Source organism: Chelonia mydas, chromosome 13, assembly GCF_015237465.2.
Source record: "Chelonia mydas isolate rCheMyd1 chromosome 13, rCheMyd1.pri.v2, whole genome shotgun sequence".
NCBI lineage: Eukaryota > Metazoa > Chordata > Testudines > Cheloniidae > Chelonia > Chelonia mydas.
In genome coordinates, this window is record NC_051253.2 from 17,113,287 (window position 1) to 17,139,190 (window position 25,904).

Here is a 25,904-nt window from a genome sequence, read left to right on the forward strand (position 1 = left end):
CAGCCATATTAAAGATGAGAGCAGCTGCATTGTAAAACTCAGGGTTATTCTGATTACCTCTGGCTTAACTGACCTTTTAAAAAGCATTATCTTTCCAGTCAGAACAGAAGTCACTCAGGGCATGGCTATGTGCCAAACTTTTGCCAAAGGAAGTTACACTGGCATAAAGCTGGCGCAGTTAGTATATCGCTTGTGCGTGTGCACACTTGGCTTCTTGCGTCAGCCTGGAGCATACTCACCACAAGTGTTTGTTCTGATGCACAGTGTAGTGCACCGTCGGTAGTTATCCCAGTTTGCAACTCCCCACCACCAGTCACGCTCTTTTGGAAAGTTTTGTCAATGCATGGTGAGTCAGAAACTAGTCACACGGGGTAACAGGGACTGCGGCATGAAGTTCCCATCATGTAACTTTCTCCACCCCATCTCTTTCCCATAATTTTCATGTCTATTTTGAAAATTCCACAAACCCATGCAGGACTCATTGCTGTCTGCCACCTCTGACAGAAGAATGGAGCCGGCACGGCTCTGCACTATTGTCAAATAGAGGACACACGATTCTTCTGTATTTGCAGAGCCACAAGAAGAGCTGTGGGGAACATGACGATTTCCTAGTGGGCAGATTGCTTTCGGACACAGCAAGAAAAATTCAAGATTCTTGGTGGCATTCACAAAGCAGCTGCAAACAGTGGAGCACTGCTTCTGGGCCTGAGAAACAAGCACTGACTGATAGGATTGCATCGTAATGCAGGCTTGGGTTGATGAGCCGTGGCTGCAGAATGTTCCGATGTGCAAGGCCACGTTCCTGGGTCTGTGTGCCAAGCTTGCCCCTGCCCGCCAGTGCAGGGACACAAGAATGAGAGTCACACTAACAGTGGAGAGTTGCGTGGTGATCACCCTGTGGAAACTTGCAATGCCAGATTGTTACAGGTCAGGGGGAAGTCATTTTGGAGTTGGAAAATCAACTGCTGGGGGCCATTGTCATGCAAGTGTGCAGGGCCATTAATCATCTCCTGCTATGCAGGACTGTGACTCTCAGCAATGTGCAGAACATAATGGATGGATTTGCTGCAGTGGGTGTTCCTGACCTGTGGTGAACTGAAAGACAGCACGTATAGTCCTATTTTGCCACAGAGTACATCAACAGTCAGGGCTGTTTTTCTATGGTTTTGCAAGCCCTGGTGCATCACCAGGGATGCTTCACCGACATCAACGTAGGCTGGTCAGGGAAGGTGAATGACTCTTCACATCTTTAAGAACACAGGACTGTTCAGAAAGCAACAAGCAGGGACTTCCTTTGCTGACCAGCAGCTTACCATTGGCGATATTGAAATGCCAATAGTGCTCCTAGGGGACCCCGCCTACCCATTACTCCCCTGGCTCATGAAGCCATACACCAGCCATCTCGATAGCACCAAGGAAAGATTCAGCTACCAGCTCAGCAAGTGCAGTGGTTATCTCAGTGGTGATTGCTGCCTGCTGTGCCCTGGATAATATCTGTGAAGCAAAGGGGGGAAAGTTGCTGTTTTATTGAGAAACGGAAACACTTAAAGAAGTTCATAGAATCATAGAATCATAGAATATCAGGGTTGGAAGGGACCCCAGAAGGTCATCTAGTCCAACCCCCTGCTCAAAGCAGGACCAAGTCCCAGTTAAATCATCCCAGCCAGGGCTTTGTCAAGCCTGACCTTAAAAACCTGTAAGGAAGGAGATTCTACCACCTCCCTAGGTAACGCATTCCAGTGTTTCACCACCCTCTTAGTGAAAAAGTTTTTCCTAATATCCAATCTAAACCTCCCCCATTGCAACTTGAGACCATTACTCCTCGTTCTGTCATCTGCTACCATTGAGAACAGTCTAGAGCCATCCTCTTTGGAACCCCCTTTCAGGTAGTTGAAAGCAGCTATCAAATCCCCCCTCATTCTTCTCTTCTGCAGACTAAACAATCCCAGCTCCCTCAGCCTCTCCTCATAAGTCATGTGCTCTAGACCCCTAATCATTTTTGTTGCCCTTCGCTGGACTCTTTCCAATTTATCCACATCCTTCTTGTAGTGTGGGGCCCAAAACTGGACACAGTACTCCAGATGAGGCCTCACCAGTGTCGAATAGAGGGGAACGATCACGTCCCTCGATCTGCTCGCTATGCCCCTACTTATACATCCCAAAATGCCATTGGCCTTCTTGGCAACAAGGGCACACTGCTGACTCATATCCAGCTTCTCGTCCACTGTCACCCCTAGGTCCTTTTCCGCAGAACTGCTGCCTAGCCATTCGGTCCCTAGTCTGTAGCGGTGCATTGGGTTCTTCCGTCCTAAGTGCAGGACCCTGCACTTATCCTTATTGAACCTCATCAGATTTCTTTTGGCCCAATCCTCCAATTTGTCTAGGTCCTTCTGTATCCTATCCCTCCCCTCCAGCGTATCTACCACTCCTCCCAGTTTAGTATCATCCGCAAATTTGCTGAGAGTGCAATCCACACCATCCTCCAGATCATTTATGAAGATATTGAACAAAACCGGCCCCAGGACCGACCCCTGGGGCACTCCACTTGACACCGGCTGCCAACTAGACATGGAGCCATTGATCACTACCCGTTGAGCCCGACAATCTAGCCAGCTTTCTACCCACCTTATAGTGCATTCATCCAGCCCATACTTCCTTAACTTGCTGACAAGAATGCTGTGGGAGACCGTGTCAAAAGCTTTGCTAAAGTCAAGAAACAATACATCCACTGCTTTCCCTTCATCCACAGAACCAGTAATCTCATCATAAAAGGCGATTAGATTAGTCAGGCATGACCTTCCCTTGGTGAATCCATGCTGACTGTTCCTGATCACTTTCCTCTCCTCTAAGTGCTTCAGGATTGATTCTTTGAGGACCTGCTCCATGATTTTTCCAGGGACTGAGGTGAGGCTGACTGGCCTGTAGTTCCCAGGATCCTCCTTCTTCCCTTTTTTAAAGTTCTGTGCAAGTTAAAAACAAAATACACTACAATCTGAATAAATTTATGGAACAGAGTTTAAAGAAGCAGAAGGAACATTCACATCCATTTTAGCTACACATACAGCAGTCGTAGCTCTCACAGATCAGGGTATGTGAAGCTCTGGTTGTCCTTAATATCCCCCAGTGTGGAGTGGTAGGAGTAGGGCTGCAGCCCTTGATGCCATGTGGAATGTTGGGGGGGGCATGTAGGGAGGTGCTGTCCTGGAGCTCTCTATGGACCACAAGTGTCTGCAGCATCTGTGTTTGCTGCCGGAGAAGGCCCATTACATCCTGATGCATCTCCCTCTCCTTTTCCTGCTGGGCCTCCTGGGCCTTTTGCCTGTCTGCTCTTTCCTTCTCCCTATTGACTGCAGTATTTATCCTCCCCAGGCCCTCTGCTCATGGTCTGATGCAGCACTGGCTTGCAGGCCCACTTGAACAAGTCCTCTTCTTTCTGCTCCTTATCTGGCTCAAGTGTTCCAGTGTGGAGAGGAAACCCTTCCAGGCCGCACTGTCAGCAGCTACAAATAAAACACAGAGGTACCGCAGTCTGTATAGTCACAATGGAAAGTGAAAGTCCCTTCCTTTACTCCCCTAAAGTTTTACACAAGACTTATTGACACTTCTGCTGCAGAGTGCTTGTGCATGCAGAGTATGGCCTGCCCAGGGGTAAGGGAACTGAGGAGGAATTGCTCAGTTGCATGAAACTATGAGTATATGGCAACGGCACCGTTTACCACAGGCGGTAGTGATTTTAGCTGATATCTCACTCCTGAGGGTGACAAACACACAGAGAGCACAGCTGCTGGTGGAGTCCTGAAGCCACCCAGCCCTTAAGCTGCTAGCCTGTTTACTGCTGACATTATCGCCGAGTGGCATGGGAAAGTGTCCTACTGTGGAGGAAGAAATAAGGCAGCCATCCCCAGAAACCTTCGGGAGAGGATTGCAGAGTACCTCCATGAAATTTTCATTGATATCTCTCAGGAGGATTCAAGAGACACCCTGTGTACATAAACCAATTGTTCTGCATCTCTTTCCCCCCACCCCAACTCTACAGGGGAATGAAAGGCAGATAACAGCTCTCCCCCTCTCCTTGTGGTACTGCTACTTCTTCTAGTACGAGTAAATGAATGAACAGTCAGTAGCTGTGTCCTGCTAAGTTGGCGGTACCCTCAGTACGTCATTGTAATGGCATATCATTTACACACTTACCTGAGGTTCCTTCCCTTATATCAGGCTTGCCCATTCTCAACTGCTGGGACTGGCTGGACTGCGGTCGAGTCTCAAACAGGTCCTGGCTTGTGGCATAGCTGGAGCCCCCCAGTCGCATGTCCCCCATTGTCCTTCTGTTCCTCCTTCACCGCCTCTTCGTCCTTGCTGCTCATGCCAGAGGCCTGTGAGTCAGGCTCCTTGGAGGTATCCACAGGGGGTGTGCAGGGTGGTGGGGTCTCTGCCAAGCATGGTATGCACCTCTTTGTAAAAGCGGCAGGTCAGTGGCTCAGCAGCAGAGCAACCTTTGTCCTCCCTGGCCTCCTGGTGTGCCTGCCGTAGTTCCTTTGCTTTCACCTGGCATTGCTGCTGATCCCTGTAGTACCCCTTCTCCTGCATCCCCCATGCAATCTGCTCATAGATGGCCACATTTCTACAGCGTGTCCATAGCTGTGACTCTTCTCCCCACCGGCACAGAAGATCCAATATCTCCTGTCTACACTCCAGGCAGGAGCATGTCTGGAGTGTGCAGCCGGTATGGTCAGCTGGGCAGTTGCATGCAACAATGGAGAGCTGCTAGGTGTGCTCGCCAAGGTGAACAATCAGGAAAAGGCATTTCAAAAATTCATGTGGTTTTAAAGAGGACAAAGTGGGGGCTTCCAGTCTCTGTGACTTCTGAGCAGTGAAGTTCACAATTGTGACTAGAGCGGTCGTTGTCAGGCACTGTGGGACTGCTGTTAGAGGACTTAAGGTTGACACAGATAATGCAGTGTCTATGTTCATACTGTGTCCACCTCAGTGCACTGACGATGGCTTAACACCACTTGGGAAGGTGGCGTTACTGCATCACCATAATGGAGTGCTTCCATCAGTGGGTGACAAATGTAAGTGTAGACACGTGTACAACTAGGCTGACACAAGGCAGCTTACATTGACCTAACTGTGTAATGTAAACCAGGCCTCAGCTTCCTTCAGCCAACTTCTGTGTTGTCCTGTGCTAAAAGTAGCAGGAATACAATAGAACTTCAGATGACCTGGGTGATGCCCTCCTGTCCCTTCCTTGAAGCTGAGGAACATATTTATATCCATGGACATCATGTGCCTTTGAATTTTGCCTTTTTGATATTTTCTTTCATTTATCATTTTCTACTTTCCCTGCAAACCATTTGCAGCTGGAACTCTAGGCTCTGCTCTGAGGGAAGACTGACAACATTTATCACTTAATGGGACTTGACAGCCCTCTGACAACTAAACCTGTGCTTAACAGCATTAAGGAATTTGCAAGCAAGCATGCTTGAAGGGTATTTTACTGGCCACTTCAGCTCAGCATCAGAAGCAGTTGGAATCTTGTGCGAAAGCCGCAATGAGCAAACAAATTGCTGAAACTTAATTAGTGATATTCCTTTATTTCCTTTTAAACCACATACTGAAATTGGATCCAACAACAAACAAATGATTACAGTCAGAAATAAACTAAAATAGTCAAACATCAATCTAAGTTGTGTCGAGGAACAGAAAATTGAACATCATAAAAACAGTTGCCTTGTGGTGTTATAGCTATTCAAGCCATGATTCATTCACGCTTGTGAATGAGTAGAAGGGTTCAGCCTTACACAAGATGCACCTATGTACTCAATCGCACTTTAGAAATATTCGTAGTGTAGCTTGTGTAGAAGTATTTAACCACCGGCGGGCAACAGATAGTACAGGCAGGTATGACATTCAATCCAGCTGAGAGCAACATATACAGATTACATATGCATAGCTATCGGGCTAGCAAGCATGAGGCCCCCAATTCAGTCATTTTCCTCAGCTGTGCATTAATGTTTTGAAAGTATTGTAATCACACAAGAGGCAATGAAATGTCATGTAGTAACATTCAGTATCAGGGTTGCTAGTCTGCATAGAACAACACGGGCAAACTTAATGGCTTGTAGAAATTAGTCTATGTATTTGGGCGATTGAAGAAATAAAGAGCTAGATGGTAAACTGGGATAAATCAATGGGGCTACACAGATTCACACCAGTTGAGGATCTGGATAAAGATGTGTAAGAATGAGAAGTACTGACTGCATATCTGTATTTAGACAAGTAGGAGGTTCTTATTTGATTTTCAAAGGCTGTGGAAGCCTGTCACAAGCCCCATAAATAGCTGCGAGGCAGTGTGTACAGTAGTTAAGAACAAGGGACTGGGTGTCAGGATTCCTGGCTTCTGGTTCAAGTCATGTTACCCTCTGTCTGCGTAAAGGGTAAAAACGGTACTACACACCTCCCAGGGGTGTTGGGACACTTCATTCATTAATGGCTGTGAAGTCCTTTTGAGTGTTTGGATGAACTGTCCTACTTTATGAAAGGGAGTCTGTTTTGATCCTGATTCAGGAAAGCATTTCACCATGTGCTTAAGTCCCATTGAGCACAACCTGGCCCCCTGCGGGGAGAAAAGTACCAGCTCTCCAGACTGCCACCAGCTGTCCCCATTTGACCCCTGAAGCGGTTGCTCTTGTCCTTAAACCACTAACTCCTGTCTATGGGACTGCAGGGGTCTCAGGCTAGTGCCTGTGTGTTTTCACAGCCAAAATCTGTATGGACCCTGGCTGACCAACTAGCAGCAGGGACTTTTTGATTGCACATCTGCATCTACAACATAGCCCTGGCATGTAGATGGCACATGGTGTCACTCCTGCCACACACTGCTCTGTATTTTCCAAAGATTGGTTAGCTCTAGAGTGGACAGAGAACTATTTGTAGTTGGGGATGGCGGTAAAGGGGAAATAGAGCCATGGACTATACTGAGTAAAAGTATATTGTTTCCTTAAGGAACTAAGAAGACTGAAGGGGGAAATCCCTTAGCAAATGGAATGTAAGGTTTCATGAATGAAACTTGTTTGTGGTGCCAAGTTTATTTTTCTGCAGGCCTCTCTGGAGCTTTAAAAAAGGAAAAAAAAAAAAAAAGGCATTAGACCAAAGCACTCTTGGGCTTGTCAATTACATTACAATTCTCTCACAGTAGTTCCAAGAATACTGGATCTATATTCAAATGCCAACTTGTTCTCTCCCTCTCCCCGCCTTCCATGCTGGATCTTCTCTGCTACTAAGTATACGCACACCCAAAAAAGGGGTGAGGGGCATTAGCAGAAAAAGCTCAAAAGGTTTAGCTGAGATTTTTTTCAAGCCACCTATGGAATTTGGACATCCATCTCCCATTCCTTCTAGTGAGAATTGGGTACCCAGATCCGGTTGGTTGCTTTGAAATGTTCAGGTCTTTGATCTCAGCTGGGGCCTCTAGGTGCTCCTGCAATACAAATAATAAACAATAATACTATGATAAGCATCCCAAGGCCTGAATGCTCACCAGATCCCTCCCTCCATAAGACTCCCCCCATTCCATACTGAAAGAAAGAGCTTGCTCCTAATTTTTGCTGCCTGTAAACTTTTGCTGCCAGGATGGGGAAGAGAGAAGCAAGAAATTCTTGAGTAGATTTCCTTCTAGGTGGGACACGTCGAAGGGCCAAGCCCTGCTCATCTTGCCTGTATCACTAGGCCTCCACAGGGTCAATGGGCTTGATCCTGATCCCATGCAGTTACTCACAGGAAGTGAGCATGAATTGGCACTAAAGGAATGTTTCAAGAATGATGACGACAACAGGCTTATGAGGGGTCTCATGCCAAATTTTCAAGAACAAACATGGTGCACAAATGGGAATGTGAAACATCTTTGCCCATGGTTACAGTAGTTTCATGCACTGATGTGAATCCAGTGCATCTTTGGGCCTGGTACAACAGTTGCATGCACAGACTGGGTGCACAGTTGGCTTGTTAGGCTCATTTGCACATAACCAGCCCATATGTGCAGACGTGATAATTACACATACACAACAGGCATGCATTTTGCGTGCTTATATCTGTTAACAAATCTTGCTCTGCTTTCCCCAAGTTTGCTGAGCACTAATTAATCACTAACCGTCACAGACATTCAATCCGAGGCTTGCTCACTTAAATCTTTGCAACGGTGGGAACAATTTAGTGTAGGCAAAGCTTTCTGGATTCTACTGCCTCCTTGTGTCCCTGGAATTCTGCCTGTAACTATTGTGACTTACATTCCAATACAGCAATATCATTAAGAGCCAGTGCAATTAGCTGAAGGGGCTTGAAACCCTGCCTGGCAGGAATTGTTTGTTTGCCATTATATCAACCATATGTGAATTGGGTTTGTGAGCTTGTTGGGATGTATTGGGGATACAGATCCACTCAGACCTGGACTGTTAGGGCTACCATAACTGGCCCTAATGGGCACCTGGTTTGGGCTGATGGCTTGGTCTAGCTGTTAGGGGAGTGGCTAGAGAATCAGGAGCATGTGGGTTCTATTCTTGGCTCTCCCACTGACGTGCTGTGCAACCTTGGGCAAGTCACTTCCCCTCCCTATGCCTCTGATTCACACTCCCAGCCTTTGTCCATCTTGTATTTAGACTGTAAGCTCTGCAGAGCAGGGACTAGCTCAGACGATGTGTTTTGTACCACACCGAGCACAATGGGGCCCTCATCCTGGTTGGAGCCTGTTGGCACTACCAGGGCCGGTTCCAGGCACCAGCATTCCAAGTACGGCAGTGATTCCACCGCCTCAGCAATTCCGCGGCAGCCCCTCAGTGGCGCCGGCCGTGGCAGCAGTTCAGCGGCAGCTTCTCCCCTTTGCCATCCGCAGCGGCAGTTTTTTTCACTGCTTGGGGCGGCAAAAACTGTAGAGCCGGCCCTGGGCACTACCATACACACCGCTCCTAGGTGCTATGGTAATACCAATAATAATACTAAACAGGTTCCCGCGAGAGCCAGAGAACTGACTAGGCCACGGATATAGAATCCCCTCTCACCTCTCCAGCTGTCGGTGCAATGTAGGCAGAGCTTGCATTTCTGCTGCAAAGGACTTCAGCCTCAGGGCTGTCAGTCCACGACCTTTCCCCAGAGCTAAATCACTCACAGTCTTTTTGAAGGATTTCAAATACCATAGCAGTGAAGCTGCAGGTCAGTAGCACACAGAAACAGAGACACCCTTTGGCTGTAGAAATGCAGATATGCAGCCGATTCACTAGTTGGTAAGAGGGTTAATGCTCAGGAGCCGGTCTGAAGGACACTGGGCTCCAGTCGTCAAAGGCTGACGCAGCTAGAGCTGTATTCACCTCAGTGGAATTATTCCTGCTTATGTCACAATTGGACCTAATGGCTTTTCCCAGCCTGTAGTAAGGCCGCCAGGCAGCCGTGAACGCTGAAAGGAGGAGTAAGGCAGAAGGAAGGGGAGGTGGGTAGGGCTGGGAATGGAATGGAAAGGCAATTACTGCTGCCTTGAGTCCAGAGCGCCCCTAGGTACACAGTGTGTCAGAGGCCTGGTTTTCCCATTAGAGAAAGAGCTCCTGGAGATATGCCTACCTCTCCCAGAAGGGCTTTATCACAACTGATTCAGCAGGCTGTTTAAAATGTGATCCATGGTCATAGGGTTAGGGGGAAGCAGTGGAGCCTTCTTAATGGTCCCCTTCCCACTCCTCCCGTTTCTCATACCTTCTCCCCACTTCCACGACAGCCTCTGTCTTCTCTCTGATGTGTCCTTGACCCTCACTGCTTCCTTTGCAGCTTCTCCCTTCCTTTGTGACACCATCTCATATACTCCCTGTTCCTTCACTGACATCTTTGCTCACGTTCTGTGCTCTGTTCCCAGTGCTGATGGTTCCTATATCACAACCCATCCTCCCTCTTCAGCCCTGCTGAGGAACCAAATGGCAGCACAGCTGTTCTCCAACACAGCCAAGACACACTTCTATCGTGCATTACAGATGGGACCTGACCATGTTCAAAACTGCCCTGAAACAGCCTATTCCAGGTGTGATGGGATACATCACTGTTCCCAGGTTGACTTTTGTAGTATAGCAGAAGTTCAGATTGCAATCACCTCAGAGTAGGGACCAGATCTGTATGGCACCAAACACAGTTATTCCTCAGTAATTGATAACAACAGCTAGATCTGAGTTTACTCAACTAGCACTCACCTGGTGCATTCACTGGTTGATAGTTGTTGTCCATCTTAACCAGATACCATGGTGACAGATCAGAGAGAGAAGAGAGAATGTTATCCCTGACAGCTCTATGTACATTTCATGATGTACATTCTTTTACCCACTTCAGGAGAGCTTACACAATTTTAATTTTAAAAGCTGCTCATAGCTTAATGAGCTTCCTAAAGACAAAGAATGGTTGTAGATCAAAAAAGTGGAAATCATATAGCTTAGTAGTTCAGGTGGCATCTTGCTGTGACTTGCAGGAGAAATGATAAATGGCTTCTTTTGTTTACTGCTTAGCTCAGTGACCAGAGCTGATAAACCAAAAACAAATTCTACCCCCTAATGCGCTACTTCTCAAATTAACATTCACCTGGCATTGCCTTGATCTTCAAAGCAGGAAAGTGTATCAAAAGAAATAAAAGATGTGACACTAATTATTGCTGGATGCAATCCAATGAGTAAAGGTGGAGTGATTGATATTTGAATTGAAGGTAAAGGACATAAACACACCAGACATATCAAGGTCTATGAATAAATCCTTCAGTATATAATGGGTAGAGACTAAACCCATCAAGCAATGAGGAATTACATTTAAAACATCCCAAACACATTCAGAAATGTTGGGTTTAACCAAAGAAATCACAACAAGAAACATTAAAACAGTCTTACCTGAAATTATTCACTGATTTACAATGCCATTTATTTGCTCTTTGAGAAAGCACTTTTACTAAATAAATAACAATACTGAAATAGTAAAATTCTGGATTTCATTCCATTTCCTCTTGGAATATCTGACTTCAACTTTTGAGTCTGAATTTGGAACCTACTGCTCCCGTAATTCTTTGAGCTTTTTTCCTGTGCTTCCACTATGCCTCTCTGAATGTGTCTCCTCATCCCAGCATTCTTCCAAACTTTTTGTTGTACACCAGTCCTCTGCATGGATGCCTTTCTCCTAATCTTCCCTGGTCTCATTCAGTGCTCTCACAGCCTTCTCTCTGCCCCTCCAGCCCTTGGTCTTTTTTGCACCTCTTCCATCCTTTGTGGACATTCCCATTGCTATCATGTACTGCTCTTTTGCTTAGATTCCCCAGCCATGATTTACTGCAGTTCTTCATGCAGTAGGGGACTAGGATCCAGAATGCCTAGGTTCCACTCTGCTCTCTACAGCTGACTCACTTGGGAAGCTCACAAACAGTCTTTCTAAAAGTTATGTCCTAGTTCATCCCACAAGCTATTGGGCTTAAATTTCATTTATATAGAAGAGAAGAGAAGAATAGTTCACCCACTACAGGAATTACTAGGTGAAAGTCTAGAGGTCTGTATCGTACAGGAGGTCAAACTAAGGTCTGGTCCACACTACAAAGTTAGGTCCACATAAATCACCTTGCATCAACCTATTTGTGCATATCACAACAGAAAGCAAGATCTGTCTCTGGCTGACATAAGCACCCAGGTACAGTGACACAGTAATACCACCACCCCCTCGAATGAAGTGGCACCATGGTCAACCAACTGAGATCAACATAGTGTGACTGTAAACACTGCATGACCTGGGCTGACCCTAACAGTCCTCCAGACATTGTCCCACAATGCCCCATGCCCTGCAACTGCGACTACTCTGGTCACAGTTGTAAACTCCACTGCCTAGGGGGCTCATCGCTTTTTAAGCTCCTCCCCTCCCCCAGCATGTTTTAGAAATGCCTTTTCCTGATTGCTCAGCGTGGCAAGCATTCTTACCAACTCAACCTTGTTGTGCTCAACTGCCTAACCAACCATGCCAGCTCCGTTCCCTAGACACACTTCTGCCTGGAGTAAACAGGAGATATTGGATTTCCTGGGCCTGTGGGAAGAAGAGCTGTAGAAACGTGGACATCTACAAACAGATGGCTCAGGGGATGCTGGCAAAGGGGAACAACAGGGATCTGTACCAGTGGCGTGTAAAAGCAGAGGAGCTCACCAGGGATACCTCAAGGACAGGCAGGTCAACACTGGATCTGCTGGTGCCCAGTGGACGTGCTGCTTTAATCACAAACTGCATGCTGTTTTTGACAAAGATCCCACTAACACCCCACAGACCACCCTGAATACCCTGGAGAAGCCCAAGCTAGAGATCCCTGCCATGAACAGCAAGGGGCTGGGGAGCAGGGAGACGCAGCAGCAGGCTCCAGCCATATCATGAGCTAGGACTTGGTCAAGACTCTGCCTCAGTCTAGCCAGTCCTACCAGATGAGCACGTATGAGCCTGATGAAGAAGAAGGGAACTTGGGTAACTGTGTGCACGCATTTTTCCTTACCAGGTGTAAATTTAAAGAGGGCACCCAGCCCATCGCCAAGTTAACAAAACACGGGTATTGACTGTTCGTTGTTTTACTCACACAAGGAGAAGTAGCAGTACAACAAACAGAAACAGAGTTGGCATCTGCTTTTCATTTCCCTGTTGGATTAGGCAGGGTGGTTGGAGGAAGGAGGCATGCAGAGCACTTCTTTTATGTACATAAGGAAGTCCCTTTTATCCTCTTGAGAGATGTCGATTGAAACTTCCATGGAGGTTCTCTGCAATCCTCTCCCACAGGGATGGCTGCCTTATTTCTCCCTCCATGATAGGACACTGTCCCATACCACTCTGCAATGAGTTTGCCAGACACCATTGCAGTAAACAGGTTAGTGGCAGCTGAGCCTCGGAGGCTTCAGGATGCCAGTAGTAGCTGTGGTCTCTGTGCCTTTGTTGCCCTCAGGAGTTAGATATTAGCTCAAATCACCACTGGTTGTGGAAAACAGTGCCAGTATTCAGTGCCATTGCCCTGTGCTCACACCCATGGAATAGGGACTGAAATTTTATTGCTTCATGAAACAGAAAATCCTTCCCATGCACTTAACCCTAGCAGGCCATACTCACCTGGCTGGGAGCTGGAGACCGGTGCCGTGGAGAGGCCCTCCAAAGCTAAAGTTTCAGTAATCATTTCTTATTAAATATGTTTATGGGAATAAGAGAAGGGAGCGTGAAACTTATTTTCCCCTTTACATTGTGACTGTAAATCCAGTGGTACATCTCTGTGTTTTTATCAGCAGCTTCTGGCATGGTGGCCCTGAGGAGTGCCCCCACCACCTCTGCAGAATGCTTGACCCTGATGAGGCAGAGAAAAAGGAGTACTAGGGAGGACACGTTCAGTGAGATCCTGCAACCTAGTGCATCAGACCACGAACAAAGGGGTTGGGGGGCCAGTATGACCAACAACATGGAGAAAGAAAAAGCAGCCAGCAGAAAGGTCCAGGAGTCCCAGCAGGACAAGGAGAGGGAAATGGGTCTTCTCAGGCAGCAAACCCAAATGCTGCAGACTCTGGTTGACCTACAGATCCAAAAATCCCAGAATTCCTCATCCTTTTCAGGCCTCAGACAGCTTCATGGTCAATGGTCCCTTTGCCCTGTCCCCCCCCCCCGGCCCCCCAAAATACCACATGGCATCACGGCCCACATCATTATCCCTAGTACTTTGTGCTGCGGAACAGCAAGGAAAACCACAGCTTCCACAGTGAGATCGCCACTTGCTTCTCAAGTGTCAGCTGGTATCTGTGTAGCTGCTGCATTTGTGCACTGAAATGGACAGAAATGCTTGCTGCCTTTCCACTTCTAAAGTTCCACTCCATTAATTTATGTCAAAAGTTTGCATTACATCACCTGTGGTTTTCTGCACATTGTTTTTTTTTTCACACAATAAAGTTCTATTTTGGGAGAATAAAACTGTCTTTACTAGTTCACCACATGTATTGCAGAATGCACAGTGCTACTCAAAGCAAAGAGTACTTGGACATGTACAACAAGTACCACATAACTCATAGCTCCAGGAAAACACCCAGTCATGTCATATTTATAAATGTACAGCAAGCACTACACAATTCTTAGCAGCACCCAACGCACCAGGCCCAGAGAACATTCCAGCACAGAGCACTACCGTGACTGACTGTTAAAGTGCTCCCTCAACTGCGTAGCTCCACGCTGGGCTCTTGTAGTGGCCATTGTGTCTGGCTGTTCAAAGCCAGCAGACAGCTGTTGCACCTCGGCAGAAGCTTTGCCCCCTTTGCTTCACAAATATTATCCAGGGCACAACAGGCAGCTAACTATTGGGATACTTTTCTCACAGATCCAATCTAGTGAATAAACACCGCCAGTGTCCCTTCAATCTACCAGAAGTACATTCAACAGTTGTTCTGCAATTGCTTAGTCAGAAATTAAATCTTGCCTTGGTGCTGTGAGGTGGCCGATATGCAGCTTCATGAGCCAGAGGGGCGAGGTCCCCCAGAATTACTATTGGCATTTCAATATTGCCAATGGTAATCCACGGGTTGGGAAAGGATCTTCCTGCTTGCAGCTTTCTGAACAGTTCTGTATTCTTAAAGATGCAAGCACCGTGCATCTTCCTTGACCAGCCCAGTCCACAATGATATTGGTGAAGTGTTCCCAATGATCCACCAATGCTTGCATAGCCACAAAACAGGAGCCTTCTCTGTTCATGTACTCTGTGGCAAGGTTGTCTGTGCCAAAATAGGAACGTGAGCCATCTATCACCTGCTGCCATTCAGGAACCCCACTGCAGTAAATCAATCCACTCTGTCCTGCACATTGCTGAGAGTCACAGTCCTGGGTAGCAGGAGATCATTATTGGCCCAAAACTCTTGCATGACAATGGCCTCTACAGTGGATTTTCTGACTCCAAAGTGAGTTCTCGCTGATCGGAAGCAATCCAGAGTTTCGGGCTTCCACAGTAATAGCCGCTCGCTTCTCCTCTGTCAGTGCAGCTCTTATTTTGGTGTCCCTATGCTGGTGGGCTGGGACACGCTTGGCACACGGATCCGGGAATGTGGCGAAAGTTCTGCGGCCACTGCTAGTCATTGCAAACCTGCATTACGATGCAATCCCACCAGTCAGTGCTCATTCCTCAGGCCCAGAAGCAGCGCTCACCATCTGCAGTTACTCTGTGAATGCCACAAACCACCTTGACTTGATTTTTTTATGTGCCTTAGCAAGTTGTCCTTGAAGACGTTGCCGCCTCCCCCATCGGTGTGGTATTTTGTGCAGGTCTACAAATACAGGAGAATTATGCGTTCTGTATTTGCAGCATTAATGAGAACAGTGCAGAGCTCTGTGGGCTCCATGCTTCTGTCAGAGATGGTGAACACTGAGAAGTGCTGTGCGGTTTTGTGGGATTTTAAAAAAAGGCACCGAAATTATGGGATATAGATGGCATGATGGGATGGAGAAAGTTGCAGGCTGGGACTTTGACCCCTAACGCCCAGTGATCCCCATAAGAGTCATTTCTGCCTCACAACACATTGAGAAAAGTTCCCAAAAGGCATCACACTGGATGGCAGCACATGCCACGTGGGGCTACCTATCCGTGGTGCACACCGCACTTTCTGTACACTGAAGTAACTTGCATCAGGTAAAATCTGTAGTTCAGCCATGGCCTTAGTAGTGGTCCCTTCTGGCCTTAAAATCTGTCAAGTAGTGCCAAGTCAGAGCTGACACTGAAGACATTATCTTCTCACCAACTGAGGGTTCATTTTTTGATAATTCAGTGTGCCAATATTTTTGATCAAAATGTTTCTGTGAAATTTTCCTCCACTTGTCACCGCCTTGTTCACCAAAACAAAAAATTAGTTGTGTATGGGTTGAGGTAGTTTGTTTCTTTTCTATTCCTTGTTTCTTTTCTGTTGTTCATGGTCTGATTGTATTCCTGATTACCTCTGATTGGCACTCAGTTCACACACCTATTTACATTCACTTCTAAGCTGTTTCCTATTGGTAGTTTGTCTCTAGTGACTCGTGCATTTCCATTTCTCTAACAATAAAGTGATATTTAACAACAGTAGAAAGAAATACTTAGAAAGGGGAAGTTTCCTACCTATGTTGCCAGTAATACCTTAGTTACTGATAGTGGTGGAATTGTAAAAATCCAATATACTTTTCGCCATTTGTTCTGTTGATTTGTTCCATTTCACGTAGCTGCCTGGGTTACAAAATTTACAGGGGAGATTTTTTTTTTTAGCCAATTTAAAAAAAATGTTTTGCATTACATTGTTTTGCAAAAAGTCATGAAAACTTTTAAAAATTACAAAAGAATGTTTTAACACTTAAAAAAAAAAACCCAAAGAAATTTACATTTTTGAGCCAAAATTACCTGGCAGTGTCTCTTTTACCTGTTTATTTTCAAGGCATATGTAATCTACTTCTGTTCCAAAACCACAGCTGAAGTGTACTGCATCTGCCCAACTCATGCAATGCCTCCAAGCATTGCAGAACACATCCACTTTTCACTCCTTGAATAAGAGTCAGGTGCAGTGTGTGCGATTGAAAATGGGTGCTTCTGCGACAGCAGCAAGAGTTTGGGTTGCACCGTGTTCCATTTTAGCTCTTGTCCATGCAGGTGGATGTGTTCAAAAGCTTGGGGCATCCTGATTGCTCTGGTATTTGCACTGCTTACAGTTGAAAATGTGATTGTTTCTTTCTCTAATGCTCCTGATGGTAGTTCTTGATGCTTTCGTATTGACACTGGTTTAACAGTGTCATTGTGAGCAAGGCTAACATTTCTAACAAGTCAAATTGGCGGGGGAGGTGGGTGAGGGAAGGAGGGAGTTCTTTGTCATGTTTTCAACTCATTGTGTTGAAGTCCTGCCATGGGATTTTATAATTCATTGTATACTGTGGTATATTGAGCCAATGCAGCTTTTGACTTTATGTTGTTTTTAAAGCAGGGCAGCAGAAAAGTAAGCATAAAGGATCACCTTGCTGCACAATGAATAAAAAATAGTCATCAATATGTATGTTTTGAATGCACATCCATATTTTGCCAGTAGCCCAAGAAACAAGATATCCTCTCACCCAGTTAGCAAGCAGCAGAATTAATTCATCACCAAGAGAAAGTGCATCTCAAATAGTCCGTCAACTCTAGAGCATTCACAAATAAGTTAAAAGAAAATGTCATCAGATCTTGAAAGCAGGGAAACCAAAAAAAAGTGAATGTAATCTATTTTAATGCCTGTATACAACTGCTATGGGTGGACAGCTCAGATACACAATCTTAAGATTGTAATGAGCATAGAGTAATCCAGCACTCTACCACTTCCTAGTCTCTTCACAATCAGTGATTCAGGAACAGACTTTTTTTTCTCCATGCCATTTTCTTCTTCTCATTGCACTCTGTCCCAAGAATGGGTTTCTAAAGGCTGGTGTGCTCTCTGGAAGTGGGTGCGGACCTGACCTGATGACCTCAAAGTTGTGTAATTTGATTTTCACAGGCAAGTTAGCTGTCTCCCCAGGCTATGATGATGAGTTCGAATAGCTAATCAGGCAAAATATGGAATATTTTGGAATTCTAAGATCTCTTTTAAAAATCTTGGGAAAGTTTTATCAACTTTCAAACCAGTCAGGCCAGTTTTCCATAGGTTTTAGTCATTCAAAATGTGGCATATATGGTATAATTGTGCCTGTGTAATGCCAACAGACCTCGGTTGTTGGCGGGTGGGATCAAACCTGAGACCTCTGGAGCTAAATGCATGAGCCTCTACTGCATGAGTTAAAAGCCACATGGCCTTTAGCTAAGGCCATAGCAGATTCATTCATCTCTAAGTGGTTTCAGTGCCACTAGAGGGGACAGAGCACCACACCCAGGAGGTGTGTGGCTTACACGTGCAAGTGAGTATTATTAGCCATATGCACATGCAGTTACCAAATGAACACAATTATGTTAACTGTACATTAAATGGGGTGCACTACTACACACGCAGTTTGCGTACACAATTGCGTCCCCAAACTGGATGGAAATCTGGCTCTCATCTACAGGTGGACTTTAATGGGTACCTTGTGGATGGCTAACACAAAGCTACTCCTCTGAATTATCTCACAATCCTCCAGATAGTTTAGCTATCTGATACAAGTGCCTTGAATAGGTAGAGATGAGCAAACTGGTTTGGAGTATCTGTGTTCAACCTTCTTTGTATACAAGACACATTTAAAAACAGTTTGCAGAGTGAACACTTTTAAGATCATATTTTCTTATGTTGTATTTATGGGAGCCGTACTGGTATAACTAAGGGCAGAATTAGCCTGAGATATGTCAGTGAAAATATCCTGTATATTATTAACAATGATGATAAATATTGGAGCATATCTTTTGAGATGAACTAACTAGTTTTTCTTTTATTTGCAGATTTTGGCCATCATTTCCATCATGTTCATTGTATTATCTACAATAGCCTTGTCACTTAATACGCTTCCTGAACTACAAGGCACGGATGAATTTGGACAAACCACAGATAACCCTCAGCTTGCCCACGTGGAGGCAGTGTGCATTGCATGGTTTACAATGGAATACCTCTTGCGGTTCCTATCCTCACCTAAGAAATGGAAGTTTTTCAAAGGCCCCCTGAACGCTATTGATTTGCTAGCTATCTTGCCCTATTATGTCACTATCTTCCTCACAGAATCAAACAAAAGTGTACTTCAGTTCCAAAATGTACGCAGGGTGGTTCAGATATTTCGTATCATGAGGATACTCCGAATTCTAAAGCTTGCCAGGCACTCAACTGGTTTACAGTCCTTGGGTTTTACACTAAGGAGGAGCTATAATGAGCTTGGATTACTCATCTTGTTTTTGGCCATGGGCATTATGATCTTTTCCAGCTTAGTTTTTTTTGCAGAAAAAGATGAGGATGATACAAAATTCAAGAGCATCCCAGCTTCCTTCTGGTGGGCAACTATCACCATGACAACAGTAGGCTATGGAGACATCTACCCCAAAACTCTCTTAGGCAAAATAGTTGGAGGGTTGTGCTGCATTGCTGGAGTGCTGGTGATTGCTCTTCCCATCCCAATCATTGTAAATAACTTCTCTGAGTTCTACAAAGAGCAGAAGAGGCAGGAGAAAGCCATCAAGCGCAGAGAAGCACTTGAAAGAGCAAAAAGAAATGGCAGCATTGTCTCCATGAATATGAAGGATGCTTTTGCCCGTAGTGTAGAACTGATGGATATTGTGGTTGAAAAAAATGGAGAAAGCACGGGCAAAAAGGATAAAGTTCAGGACAATCATTTGTCCCCCAGCAAGTGGAAATGGACCAAGAGAACACTCTCTGAAACTAGCTCCAGTAAATCTTTTGAAACTAGGGAACAAGGATCTCCAGAAAAGGCCCGGTCCTCTTCTAGTCCTCAGCACCTGAATGTCCAACAGTTGGAGGACATGTACAACAAAATGGCAAAGACTCAGTCACAGCCAAACCTCAACACTAAAAACACAGGTCACCCTGGAAAGCAAAAGGAAGAGCTAGAAATGGAGACCATTCCTGGCCCTACGGTCCCTTTATTGACCACCCGTGCTGACGGGATCATTGACATGAGGAGCATGTCAAGCATTGACAGTTTTATAAGCTGTGCTACAGATTTCCCTGACTCTGGGAAATTCTCCCACAGTCCACTTGCTACACTACCCTGCAAAGGAGGTGTTAATCCAATTCAGGAGCAAATCAGGGCAGAGAGAAGTGGAACCAGGTTCATGGAGATAAACCCAAAGCCGGAAGGCAGCCATCGCTCTACATTTTTCATAGAGAGTCCCAACAGTTCCGTAAAAGCCAGTAACCCTTTAAAATTAAGATCTCTGAAAGTCAACTTTATGGAAGATGACAACAGCACATTAGTACCAGCATCAAATGTACTCAGAATATATCCAGATGCTCTCAAGGACAGGGGAGCTGCTGCCGCTGCAGACAGTTCCTTACTCTCTGATCGATCTTTAGTCAGTCCAGAAACCTCTGTCTACACAACAGCGAGTGCTAGAACACCCCCAACATCGCCAGAGAAGCAGATAGCAATAGCCTTCAACTTTCACGATGCCAGCATACATAAATATATAGATGCTGACACTGATGATGAAGGTCAGTTGCTTTACGACTCAACCCCTCCAGGAAATGTAAGTCCCAAGTACAATATTACAAACAGTGCTTATCTAAAGCAAAAAGATAACATTTATAGAATGGAGAAGAACCATCTAGAGAGTGCTGCTTTACCCACCTCATCGAAGTTTATAGGGCAAAACTGCATTTACTCCATGGAAGGTATCACTGGAAAAACCCAGGGCAATCAGGAGACTGTCAGACTAGAAAATCACATTTCACCTGAGGTCCATATATTACCAGGTGGTGGAGGACATGCTAACACCCACGATCAAAGCATCTGACATGTGCTCCAAAAAGTTGTTGAACGTTAAAAGGAATGTCTTTACAGTCAACACAACAGAAAGAGAGCTTCTGCATGGCATGAACTTTGACTGAAGCAAGCCACTTGTTTCTAAAAGTCTGAGGGGAGGCCTGGTGTGGGTTTATGAAAACATCCTTCTCTGGAACAACTATAAAGATGTTGCCCAATTCATCCTACAAACATCAGTGAAAATAAAGATTGCAAGTCTTGCTCACGCTTTGATCTCCTTTCATGTCCTTCATTGAAGTCAGCATGACCAAATATATATGTCCACTCCCCTTGTACGATGGATCTCCTTTTGGAAGTGTTAACATCTGATTTGTGTAACTTCCATAGAAGAGACCAAAGGCAGCCAGATTTGAACTCCGGAACAAATTACTGGGGTTGGTATAAAGTTATTAGAAACACAATACTTGCTGCTTCAGGGCAGCTGTTCCAGATAGCCCCAATCTGCATCTTTCTTTCTGATGGATACAGTGTCTAAAGGTAACAGGGAACACTTGGGTAAATCTAAGCTTATGTCTATTTAAAATAACAGTGGTCGAGAGAAATAAATTATTAATATGCCCTGTGTGTGTTTAATTCTTCCAGATACTGTAGGACCTGATGTTTTATTTTGAAATCTAATCAGGGTGAGTTGCACCACTTGTATCTAATTTAAAACGCCCCCTAGAAAGTAGTGAAACTTGCACTTGCCCACTGCTAAAACCAATACCTAATCTGGGGCTAGAGAGGGGCTTCTAAGCCACAGCCCACACTGGGGGAGTGTGAAGCGACCGTGCAGAAGTAAAACTCTCCAGGGGCACTTTGGCTGACTCAGCCAGAATTCTTCCAGGGCTCTACAGGAGAATGCACCTGAGTGAGAGCTCGACACATTTACAGGGTGTAACATGCTCCCTCTTACTAGGAGTCCGGTACCTCATACTGCCTGTTCTGTGCAGAAGGCAGGGGCCCAGGAGCTGCCCTGTTTGGAGAGTCTAGGCATTCTAGGCTTGTGTACTCCTTGTGTTGCAGCTGGCCCCTACACCAGAGTGTAAAGAGTGGCAGTGATGGCTCCGTGTACCCCTCCCACTGTGACTTCCATAGTCACTTAGGGGTCAGCTTCAATCTAGCTCATAAAGTAGGAGGAGAGGAACGAGTCAGTCTGAAGCATTTTGCACTCAGTCGATGTTGAATGGCTAGATATGCAAGTGTTAACTAAATATGCAAAAACAGGACTTATTTAATTATACACAACAGGCCTGATTGTGCTGTCACTTCCAATGGTGAAATCAGGGGTGATTCCATTGAAACCAATGAAGTTACACTAGCATAAAACAGATATAAGTGAGAGGCAAATCAGGTCAAATAGCTTAATAATATTCAATCTTTTTCTTAAAAATGACCATTTTAAACAAATGCAACTAACAGCAACCAGCTTAGGTTTTAAACATTGTCCTTCTATAAAGTTATTTTGACTTGTGTAGAAAATATTTTTCTTTCATTTGTAATATTCAAAAAAAAAAAGCACTTTCTGTTGAGGGGGGTTTTTTGTTTTTATTTTTGGGTGTTTTTATGTGTGAAGGTGGAATAACAAACCAGAGTGTAAGAATCTAGCACTTTAAACAAGCACTATCTTCATTTGTGCCTCCTGTTATGGCTGTGATTTGTTACACACATGTAACAAAACACAATCCGTCCTGTGATAACTGTGATAGTAACACTTTATGTTGTCTGTTTCTGTTGTAAAGCTAAACTGTAAATAACTTATATCAATAAGAGTTTGATGCATATTTATGAGTACCTGCTGTGATGTGTAACTATTTGCATGCAACAGGTCTTGGTACATAGTGTCACTTTATAAAGAATACTCTACGTCTCTATGAAGATAAACTATCTGGGTCTGGTGCATTTTGTTCCTTTCTATTGCAAAATAGCTGTTGGTTGGTCCTGAATGTAACTGTCTGTCCACTCTATATTATACTTCTGTCTATCAGTAACAATGAATGCAGCACGTACAGATGAAAGCAATAAGCACGTGTATGTTTTAGGAATTGTTATGGGTTGTAACTATAGCTTTGTTAGGTCTGTACTTGGAACAGTACTGTACACATATTTGGATCTATTCTGCCCTCAGTATGCAGAGCAATTATCCAGATTACTCCCCTCATGTTGGGTTAAAGCTTGAGGTCCTTCCTCAAAGTTTTTACTCACTTCTTAATAAGGCTGAATCCTGGGAAATTTCCTGAAAGAGAAGACAGAAAGAACAAACTGAGTAAGGACCTCAAGAATTAGCTTAGTGACAGGAGAACAGACCTCATTCCATGCAAAGTGTTACACAGCAGGTACTCAAAATAAATAAAAGTACCTGTCCATACAGAAGCATCTTCAGAGCACTTATATAGGGCCAATTCCTGAGGGTCATTAGTCAGTTTTTACTCAGTCTTGACTCAAACAAAACTCATTCATTTGAATGGGCATTTTGCCTGATTAAGGACTTCAGGCTTTGGCCCATTGTAAATACAAGTGTACTTAGGGGAACTAATGTAGTGTGTTGCTGAGATACTTGTTAAGACTGAGTAATTATTAGAAAGTAAAGTGACTTTCCAGCAGTTAAAGCGTTAAGTATTGATTGATTCTATGGGTTGCGAGGCCATAGAGTGGAAACAAGAAATTTTAAAGAGAGCAGTCTCGGCATAATCTCGATGTTTCAGTCATCAGCCATGTCTGCCATCAGCACAAATGTAAAAAATTAAATAAAAAAAATTAATTCAGGGAAGATAACTTTTTTTTATAAAGTAAATAATAGTGATTTCCAATTTAAATATTTTTAAAGCTGATGCTTTCATGTAAAAAAAAGTCATATTTTACATATCAAGAAAGTGATCATATTTAAATATAGCCATACACTGTAGTGTTGACCACACATTCATTTAAAGTGATGTATTTTGGTTTATAGATGGCACTGACAAAAATGTATAGATCAATAATTGTCATTTTTTTAATAAAAACAACTGGTGCAACTCTCCTTGTAACCAAAGGCCCTCTCTCTGCCTTGTGTGATCGATCTGACACACACTTTATCTCATCTATTTAGTCTTACCATTAAAGTAGCATTTTATTGAATCGCTTTTGAACTGGCTGTCAAAAGTATCATTAAATTTCTACCTTTTAAGTCTTAATGGCCAAAGTCCTATAGATTTCTTATAGAAAGAGAATAATGTACAATTAAGCATATAATATGCTTGAAGAGCATTTCTTTCTTATTTGTGCGTGAAGATGTAGCTCTTATTTTGTGCCCAGTTAAAAAATGAAATATGAGTAACTTATTTTAATGAAATAAAGTCTGAATAAGAAATATATATCTATATATATGTGTGTGTGTGTGTACATAAGACATATATATATATGTAAGCACTGGGAAATCTACTGTCAAATGAAAAGCTACGCTAGACTGAGAGTCTGTACTCATTACAGAAGAAAAGGCAGTGCTTTGAAAACGTAATGCTCACCAAATCCCGTAGGAATTTAAAGGGCAACTTCATTTTACAGTTCATTTGATAAATGTTTCCCTGATCTTGTAAAATTGGAGGGGAAATATGTAATATCTCTTGCATCAAACTAAAGTCTGCAGATCAGTCACTAATATCTGGCATTCAGGTCCTTTACTGTGTACCATGCGTCAAGCAAGCTGATAGAGTTTTATCTACTGCAGCAAAGAGCATCACAATCGAAAGGACCGTGTGCACATGATGTCTGGGTTCTTGCTTGTCTCTTACGCAATCTACAACTTTAAATATATATAAATTTATATATAAATTAAATTAAATATATAAAATTTATATATAAATTAAATATATATATATTTGTGGAAGGAATGGGTGCAGTTTTCTTAACCAGGAGGCAAAAGATTTTTTGACTTTTAGCTTTATACAAAGGAAAACAACAGTAATTTATTGTAGTGGATTTCTCAGTGCCTTTTCTTAGAAACTTCACCTGAGTACATTTAAGGAAAAACAAAAACAGACTCTCCTGTGAAACCCACATTTTATGAAAGATTCAAGAATCAATATGAGAAAAGAAGAAGAAGAAAGAATGCCAATGGAACACATATTCTCTTTCTGATCATACTGTGTCAAAGACCTGGGGAATATTAATCTGTGCACGTCACGTAGAAACAAACCCTACGCGGTTGGTCTCTTTGGCAACTATGGCTGTGATAAACTGTAGCCTTTTCTTCCCTTGCAGCTAATATGATAAACATTTTTAAGGAAAAACAGTATTCTCTTCTGTAAAATTGTAATGTATTGTTAATATTTGTATCTATTGTATATTTATGTTTTGACAGAATTATGGCTGGTACAGTTTATAATAAATAACTGGGGTATTTAAAACTCATTACGAAAACAAGGTTGCTAATGCCAGGTTCTCTCTGTTGATAAGTTCCGCATAATATTATCTCCAATCATTTTTACCAGACTTCTCAAACACCTCATTTTAAGCAAATAGTAGAATTCCTGGGTAAGGTGATGAAACAATGGAAACTGTATGGCATTTACATTGTACAATATAGCTCAGACAGTCCACAAAATGTGGAGGTGGAGAATCCCATATATCTATTTCTTTAGCAAAGCTCTCATATTTTATCAATTATTACACTTATGGTAACCAAAATGAACCAAGCATTAGCTTAGAATCACCCAGTTGGGCAGAATATGGCTTTAAATAATTCTTGATTAAAGTACAGATGTTCTCTGTACCGTCTGTTTGCCATTGTGTTGGCTCTATAAGTATCTGATGTATGGAAAAGTCTATTTTTCTGTTCAGATTTTAAATATTATATATATAAAATATAAATATATATCTGTATTTTTAGCAAATTTATAATAGGGCAAACAAGTCAAATTTCTTCTTTTTGTATTACAGAATAATATATTAGCAGCTATTGTTGTTCATTTACATAGCTGATTTCCTGAGTGTTTTTTGTTATGTCTCTGTTCTGAGAACACCAGAAACATCCCTCCTGAAGTAGGTCTGTGAAAGGTCACAGAATCTCTTTGATGTCATCATGTATTTGTATTTTCCTGCTTGTTGTCCTTAAAAATAAACAAAATACAAGGACAGTACACGGAAACTAAGATGTGTTTTCTTAAAAAAAGAGAGAATGGGCCAGACAGTGATCTCAGGTTCAATGGTGTAGATTTGGAGGAACTCCTCTTATTTCAACCCTTAACTGGAGCCTTTGACTTCAGTGGAGTTTTTCCAGATTTACGTTGATTAAGCTGAGATCAGAATCTTGCCCAGTGTGTAGAAGGGACTAGATTTGGAAATCACCATCACCATAATAATTAGTGATGGAGTCAACTACAAAAGTTTTAGGGATGGAGTTGAAATCCGCACCAGAACTGAAAGTTCAGGCTCTTATCCAACCTGAATACCTGATGGTGTAT

The 25,904-nt window shown here is 43.6% G+C and overlaps 1 protein-coding gene across 3 annotated transcripts in view; it reads left to right on the top strand.

The window, feature by feature from the left end:
- The window catches only part of KCNB1 (potassium voltage-gated channel subfamily B member 1), a 205,837-nt gene extending 181,532 nt beyond the window's left edge, over positions 1 to 24,305 (top strand). For all 3 annotated transcript variants that reach the window (XM_043527186.1, XM_043527185.1, XM_007059739.4), the window contains exon 3: positions 18,437 to 24,305. In XM_043527186.1, the coding sequence (XP_043383121.1) occupies positions 18,437 to 20,455 (2,019 nt within the window). In that variant the 3' untranslated portion in view covers positions 20,456 to 24,305. The remainder of the gene's footprint in view (positions 1 to 18,436) is intronic.
- Positions 24,306 to 25,904: the final 1,599 nt, after the last annotated feature.